The sequence below is a fragment of the Lichenostomus cassidix genome, chromosome 3 (genome assembly GCF_008360975.1).
Source record: "Lichenostomus cassidix isolate B80296 chromosome 3, HeHo_3.0, whole genome shotgun sequence".
NCBI classification, from domain to species: Eukaryota; Metazoa; Chordata; class Aves; order Passeriformes; family Meliphagidae; genus Lichenostomus; species Lichenostomus cassidix.
Window position 1 is genome coordinate 59,469,816 of NC_139483.1, and position 13,618 is coordinate 59,483,433.

At 36.2% G+C, this 13,618-nt stretch overlaps 1 protein-coding gene across 14 annotated transcripts in view; it reads left to right on the forward strand.

Moving 5' to 3' along the window:
* The window catches only part of PTPRK (protein tyrosine phosphatase receptor type K), a 387,113-nt gene that overhangs the window by 349,096 nt on the left and 24,399 nt on the right, over positions 1-13,618 (forward strand). For 2 of the 14 annotated variants that reach the window (XM_085055984.1, XM_085055988.1), the window contains exons 14-18: positions 959-1,097; positions 2,202-2,243; positions 4,361-4,390; positions 8,042-8,202; positions 10,347-10,394. In XM_085055984.1, coding sequence (XP_084912110.1) covers positions 959-1,097; positions 2,202-2,243; positions 4,361-4,390; positions 8,042-8,202; positions 10,347-10,394 — 420 coding nt within the window. Of the gene's footprint in view, positions 1-958; positions 1,098-2,201; positions 2,244-4,360; positions 4,391-8,041; positions 8,203-10,346; positions 10,395-12,848; positions 12,861-13,618 lie in introns of all 14 variants that reach the window. The other 12 variants (XM_085055993.1, XM_085055994.1, XM_085055995.1 and 9 more) reach the window with 9 other exon arrangements.

Below are 13,618 nucleotides of genomic sequence, written 5' to 3' on the forward strand. Positions count from 1 at the left end.
ATTCCCTGTAGAATACAGGTCTCACACCAGATGCTGTAAGGTGAATTAATGTACAAAGGTGGACTGACTCTGGGTGGAGGAGAGAAGTGCAGTTTAGGGTGCACATTATGGCTTGGGAAAAAAGTGTTTAATTTGCTGTTTGTGCATTAATGCTTTTTTTACTATGCAATGTTTAATATTCCAGATTTAATATCTGAAAAAATAACATTAAATGATAGTTAAATTATGTTTAGTTGATGGGTTGTCTCTGCTTTGTCTTCTGCATTTTAATACAATAACTTATTTGGAAATCCAGGTGCATAAACACATTCACCTGTATACATACACATATGCTTGCTGTCTCAAAGAGGGTGAAAGGCCTGGAGGGGTAGCCAAATTGAGGAGTGGCTGAGGTCACTAGGTCTGTTCAGCCTGGAGAAGAGGAGACAGAGGAGAGACCTCATTGCAGTTACAACCTCTTCATGAGGGGAAGAGGAGGGGCAGGCACTGATCTGTTCTCTGTGGTGACCAGAGACAGGACCTGAGGGAATGGCCTGAAGTTGTGTCAGGGGAGGTTTAGATTGGATATCAGGAAAATTATCTTCACCCAGAGGGTGGTTGGGCACTGGAACAGGATCCCCATGGCAGTGGTCACAGCACCAAACGTGACAGAGTTCAAGAAGTGTTTGGAAAATGTTCTCAGGCACATGGTGTGACTCTTGGGGATGGTGCTGTGCAGGGCCAAGAGCTGGACTCAGTGATCCTTGTGCGTCCCTTCCAACTATGCTTATTCTGTGGTTCTGTTAAATTTATGGATATGTGTGTCTATGTATATATGTGTAGATATTTAAACGCATGATACCTGTGTCTATATTTTGACTACTCTATTAAGGCACATATTCAAAAACTATCACCCAAAATTATTTCCTTGTCTCTAGTGCTTATACACTTAAGTAACTTCCTTTTTTGATTCATTTAGCAGCAGCAACAGAAGAACCTGAGGTGATTCCAGATCCAGCTAAACAAACAGATCGAGTGGTGAAAATAGCAGGAATAAGTGCTGGAATTCTGGTATTCATCCTACTTCTCCTTGTTGTCATATTGATCGTCAAAAAAAGGTAAGAAAATTGTCTGTCCTGATGATTTTTTTTCCCCTCCCTATCAAACAATTTTTAAAAGGATGTTTCTTACAAGTCTTTAAAAAAAGGTTTTAGTACTGGTAGGTCACATTGGGTTTTGGATTAGTTCTTTGTGTTTTCTTTTGGTTTTGCTGTGATTCTTAGGATGTCTTTAAGGAGAGGATTTCTTTATATATAAGGTCTGATAACTATACATTTTCTCATACTTATTTATTTCCAAGTATTTTTAAGTTGGAGATAGAAGAATATACAGAATATTAAAGTGGGTGGAGTCTTAAAATTCATGGAGTCTTTTTTATTCTTTAAAGCAAAGGAAAAATAATAACCTATTGCACTTCTCGTGTTTTAACTACTTAATGAATATTATTTTCTCTATGCAGCTCTAATGAGTTATTTGTATCTGTATGTTACCCAACTTGCAAAATAGTGTAATTTTATACCTCTATTTATGCTCTTGTAAACCCGGAGTTTTTTCTTAAAAGTCATACCACATCACTGTAAAATTATCTAGTGAGTCCTTAGTGCATGAAATTGTTTAAAAGTGTATTAATTTAAGTGAATTTAAATTTTTTTCAGTGCTTTCTTAGACAGTAAGCAATATCGCCATCTTCTGGCATTGTTCAATGCTATCCCCTCTTCCCAATCCTCCTACGTGTAGTAACTTGTGCTATCCTATTGCTTGGTCAGTGTTTCAAAGCCTAGCCTTCCCAGTAGTTGCAACTCTTTTAGCCTGGCATAGAAGTCTGTAATGTATCCCTGTAATTCCATAGGTATAGTATAGAAACTAATTCCCCTCTCTCTGTGCACTCCCTCCCCTTCGCGTGGTGCAAGCTGATTTCTCTTGGGTAGAATGAGCCCTTTGCTTCCCATGATGTGTGCATTGCATTCCCTCACCTTTTGCAGAAGTTATAATAAAAAGTATTTTTGTAATTGTTGTGTGTATTCCTCTGAAATGCAGCTTGCTGTTATTTCTAGAGATTAAGAAACAAGTTAAAATTGTACCTAAGATCATTCTATGTGTTATGATTACTGGTTTGCATTAGATTTTTTTAATTTATTGCCTTTTTACAATTATCCCTGGAGATATATAACTTGGAGAAGAAACGTCTGCATTAGAAACATTAGGTATGCTTATAGTGTTCTGTGTTAGTTAGCTACATATGTGATTTTTCCCAAAAGTACTTTTGGTTTTCTCTGTTGTTTACCTCTGTGGTTGAGAATTAGCACATATGCAAAAGGTCCAACTCACCATATGCAAAAAAGACATACAGTCCGCCAGTCTTCTTTATTTACACAACTTTTGAAAAACAAGAAAGAAGTTGTTTTTCAGCTTTTAGGAGGAAATCTCTATATTGTAGCTTTGTAGCAAGGTATGTGCTGGGAAGTATCAGTGTGTGTTACAGTGGTCCCCTTATGTTTAATAGAAAATTCTCTGTGTGTGCACGTGTGTTTGTGTGTGAGAGAGAGACCATCTAACACTGTAGAGTGTCAGTCACTTCCAGATGTGGTTGACTAGTTTTGCAGGTAACAAACAAACAAACAAACAAACCAACAAATTCATGTGTCCATTTTTCCTATCCTTTTTGCCTCTTCCATTCAGAGTCCTTTTAGGCTCATACTTTCACTCCTGAATTGTAAGACGAAAGTGAGTTAATTATATCAGTGAAGTGATATTTTTAATTTTCCCTTTTCCCTCCTTTTCTCCTGAACCTGTGAAGACAGTATCCTCTTAAGAATTATCATCATTCTAAAGCACAAAATATTTATTAACTCCTGTACTATTTTGTACTCTAAATAGGTGAGAAACTTACCTGCTTAATGAAGCTTTAATGTTTGGCAATTTTTCATCACAATAGTTTAATTGGTTTGCCATTCTTGTACCCCTCTGCCCTTAGTGAAAAAGGGCACTTTTTTATTACCAGCTTTAGTCAAGGTCTCCTACAAAAAGCATAGAAAAATTTTGTTCCTGAGTTAAATCAGTCCATCTAGTGAACCAGGGCAATTCATATCATGAAGCCAGAAACAGCTATAAAAACTCTGACACATTCACACATACAAATACACGCTTCACTTAGTTGTGGTGGGACTGAAAACCGATCCGTCTGAATCATCCTCTGTAGTGTACCTATTCAGTGATCCATTATGTAGTATCCCTTTTGGTACCTGAATTGACCACAGCTCATTAGATGGAAAAGTCAATAAAACAATGGTTTCTGCATTTTTATTGGTTTATTAAGTCGTATGCACAGCCACCGCTATCTCAAACTGATTAAATGCAGCATTACATTTTATTGAAAAATGGAGCACTAAGCAGTTTTGTTCATGAGCTTGAGATGTTTTAGGCTTTGCCTGATCATTTTGTACAAATTGGTTTGAAGTTTTCCTGAATGAAGCTCTTAACAGCTTTTACAGACTTTTACTGGAGTAATCAAACCAGCTAAGAAAAGGGATACTGCATCTTTAACAAGCAATGCCATTTTTTTTTCGAAATCATTGTTGGACTATTTCCAAATGTCCTTCATTTCCTTCCATTTGTTTACCTTCCATGTTTTTAATGCTTAGCATGTCTACATCAGCATTTCCAATTGTAAGATTTTAAAATAGAAAGCATATGTTTGCATTCAGGAAATGTGCAGTGTATATGCCAGTACACACATATCTTCTGGAAAAGTGAATTCCTTAAAATGTGTGTACTCATATAGCTACACATAGTATGCATACATATATGTATACAACTGTGTACTGACAAAGATGTTAAAGTGAATGACAAGAAATTGTTTTCTGATTAGATGTATTTCTTAATGGAACCTTCATTTTTTATGACTGAAAAGTAAAAAGCATATCTGCTGCACAAGATTTGTACACAGCTGTTCATTTGTCATGACATCTAGGCGGTAATCATTATATTATGCTGAACTGCATGTTGAAATTATACCATCCATTTAATTTTCAAAATTTTTGGCAATAAGTGAAATCTCAGCATGTAATTTCTCAAGTGATCTTTCTAAAAAATCATTTTTATATGCTAGGGATTTTTTTTGTTTGTTTGTTTTTTTATTTTTAATTGCATGGCAAAATAAGACTAGTTTGTGCATGAGCAAATTGAAATGCTAACCAAAGAAACATGACTTTTTCGACTTTTTTTTAAAACGCACATTTCTCTGCTTTATTGGATGTGACAGAGTCACGCTTTTCATTCACCATTGCTTCTCTTTTTCCACTGTCTGTGATTTGCTTGCCAGGAGGAGCTACTATTCTTACTCCTACTATCTGTAAGTAGAATATGGGTGACTTACTACTTTACGTGCTTTAAAGATGCAGTATCCCTTTTTAAAAAAGAGAAACAGTCTCTATAATTTTTCCAAAGTTTTATTGATAGTTACCTTTCATTGTCCTCAGGCTTGAAAATTTGCTTTTACCATTGTTCCTGTTATTCTTACCCTGTTTAGTTTTTTTTTAAAGGGATATTGTATTACTAACTGTATATTGAGACTTTAGCTTTCTGCTGCAGTTTTTTCCATAACTGTCATTTTAGTTTATTGTAATCATAATTTAATTTGCATTATGATTCACAGCAACACATCACACTAAGGAAAAAAAGCTCTTTTCCCATTTCCTAGTTAGTGAAATGTGCCTGTAAATCACAAATTGACTTTCTTAGCATATCAACTCAGGAGTGATCTTGTGCACCACTTTTCCTGTGCAGGTTGTAGGCAGATGCCAAACTTTTACAAATAGCTCATGGTCTGCCACTTTTCCTTTTGAGGTGCTTTGCATACACATCTTAAAGTGTGGATCTTATTTTATGACATTAGGATGTATAAAGGTTTGCTTCATTGAAGCAAAACTGACTTTCTTTACACTTGTTGACCAAATGACTTTTTCTGAGGACTGTGACAATTTTATCTGTGATTGAGCAAGCAGTTACACGCATCCTCCATTTCAAATAAATGCATATAGCTTTTGACTTCAGAGGATTTCTAAGGAGTGCACTCGAGTGCATTGATGAACTGGTGGTGTCTGATAATGGTGTCCTTCCACATTTTTAAGTAGAATTAGTTAACTTCTTTAAACAAACTTAAAAAAATGTTAAGCTGGTTTAGCTAACTGCCATTCTCTGATTTATTGTGACAAATTATAATTTCCTTGTTAAATAACAATTGCTTCAACTCAAGATAATTAACCCCACTGTTTCATCCTATGATGGAGCATCTTTCCCCTCCAACCACTGTAACACCCACCTGTGCAGATTCATCCAACTGGATCCTTTAGCAGATAATGAGAATCATTTACACTTTCTGTCAACCTCAAGTTCTTTAACCTAATGATTTGCTTAACTATCACGAAGCATAGGTTGCATGTGCCTTTAGCTGAATGAGGGTAGGAAAAAAAAAGGAAAGGAAAGAAAAAAGAAGTCGTCAAACCCCAAGGGAGCCAGGAGCTGTTGAACAATAAAGCTGTCCTCCCATTTCCCATCAGCTTTGGGTTGCAGTGCTACAACACAATAGGCCCTTTTAGGCATTGAAGCAGAGCATAAGAATTAGAAAGTAGCTACTGTAATAACCTAATATCGTGAAAGCCTTAATAGCTGTTGATTTATTTAGCATAGCTAGCAGGTTTTGTTACAAAGTGATGCTTCAAAGAAAAGCTTAATATCATTGAGAGATGAGATGTAATAGTCTTTTTGTTCCATTTCTGAGCTGATGTTAGAAAAAGGTGATCTTCAGTGTATAGAGACTATTTGAAAGGCTTTGAAACTTAAAAAACTACTTTGAAATAGAAATGCTAGTTTTGTAAAGGCTTTGATAGTACTGGGAACCAGTTATAAGCTCAAGCAGTTTCACTCTTGGAAGTTCTTATGGTCTTCATTTGTTCAACCATTTAAACCAGCTCCTCTTAAGTTAAAAAGAATGAGTAGAGCAAATGTATAAAATAAAGTATTTTAGGGGGGACATTCATCCAACAGATTTTTTCATTTTTCATTTAACAACTGGTAAAGAACCCTTATGTACATAATAGTCTGATGAAAAAATTGATAGGTTTAGAGACCACCTTTGGGATTTTGGTAGTGAGTGTCACTGAGTTGTAATTTTTCAACTATTCCATCTGTAGATGGAGAAAAAGAAGGCAGGGGGAGTGATGTGACAAAATAAGGACATGAGTGTGATTGGTGGAAGAATCTATTATTCACAGGAGGGCTTTGTGCTTCCAAATTCTACGTCGTGGTCCCTCATCATGAACCAAGACTGCTAACTTAAGAAACAGCCCTGTAACATTTTCTTAAATATGCACAAGCATGAAGTACTTCTTGCCTTAGAGAACAGCGTAGGTCCTTGCTGGTGAACATTCCCACAACTCAACAAGGAAATGGTGGGTGATTTACATTAATATTCTTCTTAGAATCCCAGAATAGGTTGTGTTGAAGGGACCCTAAAGATCATGTAGTTCCAACCCCCATGTGGCAGACAGGGACAAGTTCCACCGGATCAGATTGCTTGGAGCCCCAACCAGCCTGGCCTTGAACATGTCCAGAGAGGGGAAGCCCACAACCTCTCTGGGCAACTGGTGTCAATGTCTCACAAGCTTGATATTAAAGAATTTCTTCCTAACATCTAATATTCTAAAATGTAAGAAGTATCTAATATTATCCTTGTCTGCTTTTCGAATGTGCGCGGAATATTAAAACTTGACAGTCTTTTTAGTCAAGAGAAACATAAGATGAACACTGTCTAAACAATTAACAGAAAATTTGGTCATATTCTATGCAGAAAAAGCTTATGAAGATAAGCTGTGTTTTAAACATACATTTTCAAGAACTCAGTATCTTAAGTGATGATTGTGTCTCTCCCATATGACATTGGATTTATCCAACTAAGCAGGTTGGCTATTTATTGTATTGTAGTCATGGCTTCTGATGAAAACAGGGACATTTCAGAACAGTTTAATGCATGTTACTATTGGTAAATGCATGGATTTCTGCAGGCGCACTTCATGCTGCCCTGCACACTTCCTGTTAGTTGAGATATATGCTTTAAGTGTAGTAGGCTTTACGTTATAATTAAAATACATTATCTGTTTCCATCTGACTTCTGGAGACAGTGAGAATCATTTCCAGTTCTTTATCAAAAGGGAAGAATTGAGAGATATTTCTGAAGTGTGTACTTTGAGGGCATTGGCTGTTAATTTGAGGGGTTTAGTTGTATGGGTTAGATTTGTCTTAAACTGTGATGCAGTCAGAGTGTAAGACCGTTAATGTCAAAATTGTAATGTTCCCAAACTGCATGAAAGAGTAGAATAATGAGGGTGGTTTTGTTTTTCAAAGAACCAAAGTATCAGGAGTATAGTGTGGTATCCTCTTGTATCTTGTGTATTGAATGGGCAGCACAACCTTTAACATAAAATGCAATATAAATATGTATTGAATAATTACATTTCTTTTGTTACTTCATACGTTTTTTGACTAACAAAGTAGTTTAGAAGGTTAAATTACTTTTCCCCGACAAGGCAAGCAAGGGGAATGAATTATCCATTTATAAAATCAAAACAGATATTTAAACGGAGATGGTTGATAAAACTGCATGCACACATGCTTCTTATTTGTCATTTCAGTTAAAATGTAATTATAATCTCTAATTTGTTTATATTAGTGTAATTACTCCACAGGAAAAAAAATATATTACCAGGGTACAGAAATAAGCACTTCCATTACAGCATTTGAGTGTGTACAGAAAACACAAGACCATAACTGTTTCGAAGCAGGGTGCATGGTTTTATAAATTACATTCTGAAAAAATTGTACACAGGGAAATAAGTCAAACTTTTCAGTCACTCAGGATTATAGAGAATGATTACTGTAGACATCAACATTCATCAAATATTAAGGTGGGTTTTGTTTGTTTGTTTGTTTGTTTTTGGCTGGGCAGCAAACTTGCAAAGAAGCGCAAGGATGCCATGGGAACCACCCGCCAGGAGATGACCCACATGGTGAATGCCATGGACAGGAGTTACGCCGACCAGAGCACTCTGCATGCAGAGGATCCCCTGTCAATCACATTTATGGACTCACATAACTTCAGCCCCAGATGTAAGTAGACAGTGATAGATAGTCGAGAGTGTAGGTGAATACAGAAACAGAGGAAACAATTCTGCTTTTTAAGGAAAATTGTGTTGTAAGCTCCAGGTTTTCCAGGAATGCTGGTAGAGAAAAAGGTTGAGTAGGGATGTTTGTATGTTATCCTTACTGGAATGTGCCAAATTATTTAATTAAATATTCACATATGCTTTCACTATGCAGCTATATTTGTTTTAGGGAAAGTATTATGCTTCTAGAATATCTCAGTTAAAACATGAAATTGAGTTTTCCCTCACAAGGCTATTTAATATTACTGTGTAACCCCATGTCTGAAATGAATATGAATATGAAATCCAAATTAATTTCTATTTTTTTGGCAGTAAGTACATTACAACAGAAGGAAACGCTGACAATTTTCATTGCTGTTTGTGAAGTTTAGGAACAAGCTTGTTAATATATTTGCAAATTTGTTCCATATTTGTATTCATTTTTTGTAGACATGCTGACTGTTTAGTTTTGAAGTTTGGGTTTCTGACTGCTAAAGATTGTAGCTACCACTGTTCAGTATACTTGCATCCCAACATCTGCACCATACCTTGCCAAAAGCAGGGTACTCCACTGGCAGACTGAATATTTCAAAACTAATGTATAAGTTACAAAGGGATATAATTCTGCCAGGGAACTGGTAGGAACCTGAGCTTCTCACAGCTCCATGGACTTGTGGCTTGGCTTTAAACAGACCTGAGCAGCCTGAGCTGCTTCTGAATTGCCATCTTTTGGGAAGGACACTCCATGTCTCTTCTCATCTCCTGTACTGCTTACCGTGATTGTGCAAAATACATCTCTTAAGGCTCTTAACTTCTTTCCTGGTTGTTGTAAGGGAAATGGGTTTTGGACGAGGGTTTATTTCTTGGTTCATTGAAGCTTACCAAGCTGCAAAGTGCTGACATTTTAAGTGTCTCATAACCAATTATAAATGGGAGTTTATTATCAGCCTGGTGGCTTTTCTACACAGTTTTGGCTGGAACAGTTTGAAAAGTCTCCAAAGTTTGATGTCTTATTGGCATTGAAATTTGTGGAGGCAGGATTGCAGAGACAGTTGGATATGCACTGTGATGGTGGATCCCAGGTTAAGAATTCATCAGGAATTTACATGGCCATTAGTGAGCCAGGGCTGCCAGTCACTCAGGCAGCCTTCCAGATGGACTGATGTGATGCCAAGAGCCCATGAGCTCCAGCCACCACAGCTGTCCTGGTTGGTTGGCAAGGAAGCTGGACATGACCGGTTTCTAGCATCCTAGGTATGTGATTTTTCTGTGTCTTGGAGGATTTGTTTCCCCTGACCATTGTGCTGAGACAAGTCTTACAAGCTTTCAGGGTTTCCTGCTATGTGACAAACTTTCAAGCAGATTTCTTGAGAACTAGAACTTAATTAGGTCACAGAGATGTTGATATTATAATTTTTTGTTCTACACTGGAACAAAACCAAGTCCTGGATTCCACCATTTCTGTCCAAAACAGCACGTTTGTCTCTGCATGGTTCTAGTTGTGATAATGAAAGCTAAAATTCTATGGATTTTATTCAGACATCTGCATCTGTGTATCTGTGATTTTCCTACACTCATTAAGAGCAATCTCTTTGGTATTGCACATTAAAAAAGCTATTAGCGGTAAAAATGTATATAATTTTTTTTAATTACCTGGAAAACTGTATAGAAATACCATTTTATTTTGAGATTAGCTGTTCAAGTATTACATGAGAGGATGGGTTTAAAAGGGAAGAAGTGAGGTCTATGAAAGTGAGCCTTTATTGTTAGGTGAAAAAACAATAGTGAAGGAGGAGCCCTTTCAAAAACTAAATTGCATGTAATGTCTTCTTTATTTCATTTCAGTAACAATCTCTTTGCTTTTGTCATTACATTTCTGAAGCCTGAAATCACTGCCTTTCATTCCTCTTTTATTCAGGATACTTTCTGGAACTGAGTATTCATTCTGGTTTTCTCTTGTAATAAAACTAATGGAGTTTAGTTATCACTTGGTTATACGCTGAAGTATATTGTTTTTATTCTTTAAAATACACAAGTATATTGTTTTTATTCTTAAAAATACACAAATTAAGGGTAATGTATTTCTTCATGGGCTTTGTTTTCCTGCAGTGCCCAATGATCCACTTGTGCCGACAGCTGTGTTAGGTGAGGACCCTAGTCCTTCATTATCCATTCCTGCATGAGTTTTGTCTCCTTGCATGGTTGAATGTTGAAACAGCTTGTTTTCTGTAAAACTATGCTGTTGCCAGAAAATAATTCTACACTCAGTTCATCAATTCAGAATTAAACTGACAACAATTTTAGAATAAAAATTATTTTATGTTCTCATTAAGAAGTTAGTCCTAGTCACTGCTAACTGAAGAGTAAATGAGGAAATATGTAAATGGAAAATACTAAAATTTTTTCTCCCCAGAGTTTTGAAACTGAGTTCCCATAAACTGACATGTGAAACTAGAAGTCTATTAAAGGATACTTAAAATAAAATTAAGGTCCACATTAGCATTTTTTGGCAGCCAAAGCTCAATTTTCTAAGTAATAAGAATGAAAAGAAAAATAGAAAAAGGAAAAACTTTCAGAATATCTAAGAGGAAGCAACAACTTTCTTTGCATGTTCTGAACAAGTACTTCTGTATACCTATATTAATTACATAATTTAATTGGCATTAAGTGGGGAATTTTTCAGCTTTGTACTTATTTTAAAAAGAAGAACCTACATTGAAATGGACAGGCTGCCTATGTCTATACTGCATCTAACACTGAATGCAGGTTTTAGAACTGTTGTTTTGTTTTTGTTTTTTAATGAGAAGATAAAAGTAGAATTTATACCCAAGTTCTCAGTTGCATAAATGCAATGTGTAGTATTGAGTTTCAGTCAGTTGCTGGGGTTATTTTAGGATAAAAGACAAATATCAGGAAGTGGGTATGACTATAAACAGGTTGAAAAATAGATTCCTAGAAGTAAAGCTTAAAGGGACTGGGGGCAATTAATTCCCTTCTCTATTTTGAGGAGGGACATTTTACATATAATACAGATTCTTTCTGGAAAATGTCTCATTATCTTTTAAAAATTTGTAGCAAACAGAATTTTGTTCTTGTGGTGGAATGTTCCAGTGCCTCAGTCCTCCTAAGTAAAGATAACTTCTGATTCATGTTAGTAATATTTGGGACCCAAAGATCAATTTTCTGAGTATTAATTTCTACTAACTTGGTGTTACTACTAAAGTATTATTAATGCTCACCCCTAGTTTTTCCTAACTAGGTTAATCTAGACAACATCTTCATTGCTGTGAATTGAACCATTTCCTTTTGAGAGACTCATAGAAAATATGGAGAACTGGCACATTTCTGTCCTTTCAAAACAGTCTTTTATACATTGAAAGGCTCGTGTGTCCTCAATGATCTCTCTTTTAGTTGAGTTTAACTCAGCTCTTTCACTCATCATCTTGTAGCTGATGTTTTCTAAATTTGTTGTCATTCTTTTCCTCTGAATGCTTTCCAGCTTCCCAACTCTTAGGCTGACTTTTAAATTGCAGTGCCCCAAATCAGGTACAATTCTTGGAAGTGTTAATGCTGAGCTGAGTGGAATAGGTACCCCTATGCCCCACTTCTACTGTTTTTGCTAACTGAACTGTATTTTCTCCTTGTTATTGTGCTCATGATGCTGACTTGTATTGAGTTACCTGTTAAAATCACAGTTATCATTTTCCAGTCCATTACTCCATTCTCTAGTTGTGTATTTGACTTCCCTTTCTAACACACGCTATTGTTACATTCACCATTCAATTCACCTTGTTGATTTTCGCATTGTCTCCCAAATAATCAAGATAACTTTGAAATCTGAACCTGTGCTTGTGAAGTGCTCATGGTACTTTCCCACTCAGTGCCATTCTGCCATGGTATTTCTGCTGTGGCAGACACAGTTACAGACTGCTGTGAGCAGTAAGGGCAAGGAACTAACTGAGAAACAGCTTAGTAATTCCAGTCTGCATTTCCATCTACTGCTAATGCTATTCTGTGCATGATAATCTACTCGTATAAGCAAACCATTGGTAGTTGAAAGAGGTAATAATTTTCATTGAGTGGACTGAAATAGTGGAGAGAAGTGTACAAGCTTTTGAGCACACCATGTAGTACAGGCTGGGTACCTGTAAGCTTGTTCCTTTGGAACTGCATCATTTGGCCTACTCCATCTTCACATAGCCTTTTCTTGGCCCAGCATCACAAAACAGTTTTCTTCTGCCTTATTTAGAGAAGAGGAAAATTTTATGGGTTCTAAATCATAGAACACATTCTTTTATATGAAACTTGTATTACTTTGTAGCTATAGTAGTTTTCTTTTTCTTCATGTATAGGTTATTAACGCTGCTCTCCATTCTGTGTACATTAGCACTAAGTTAGTATGACAATTTTGCTTTTCCCAAGTCCCAGTCATTACACTGATAGCATAATAATGTGGCCCTTATATTTTTTAAACGGCTTTCATTGTTACCTATTGTGAAGATTTAACAACTTTGAATGTCACTTTCTTTTAGCCATTTTCTTGTATAGTCCTGAAATAAATTTCTCATGTTCTGTTCACTCATTGTTTTTTGCTGCTTCAATGGGTTAAAGTGCCTATTACTGGTAAGTATTCTGTGAGGAATGGGGAGAACTACAAATCCTGAGGTGGTTTGAAACGTGTGTGATTTAGTATGGGTAACATTACAATAAAAAGTGACTGCTGCATGTCGCTCACGTTGTTAGGCAGGTTAGTGAGGCATAAATGTACTGAAATTAGCTACTTGTGTGACAGTTCAAAGAGTTGGGTTTCTCAGGAGATTTAAATTCAGAAGGCATAAATGGAGTTTGCATTTTGGTGTAATTTTACAAAATCCAACCCTTGGAGAGTCCATTTTTTTCGTTGAGTTTTTGCCTCCTAATCTGGATCCTTTGCAAGGAAAATGGTAAACTTATTTCAAAGAAGTTTAGAAGGGGTCGGCTACCCACTTGTCATTTCATTATCTACTTAAATCGAATTTTTCTTCCTCTGCAAATTCATTTGATCTGATAATTACTAATTTAAATAAAATAACTATTTCACAGAAGGGATTTACAACATATGATCACCTCATGCAGCTTTGACATTCGGTTTTGATATGAAAATTGGTGTAGCACAGAGCATTAGAAAAATCTTCTTTGCTTATACAGGGCAAAAATTGTGACTGAAATCAGCACACTCAATTCAAGTTTCATTTTTCTGCTAAAAGACCTGAGTTAAAATGACCACTGTAGTGCTCATTCGTCTTTCTAAGTGGAGGTGGTGTTCTGAAGTGGTGGCATAATTGCTCCTCTTTTTTACTGGGCTCTCAATTCACTCTTTGTTGGCTTTAGACAAATTATGT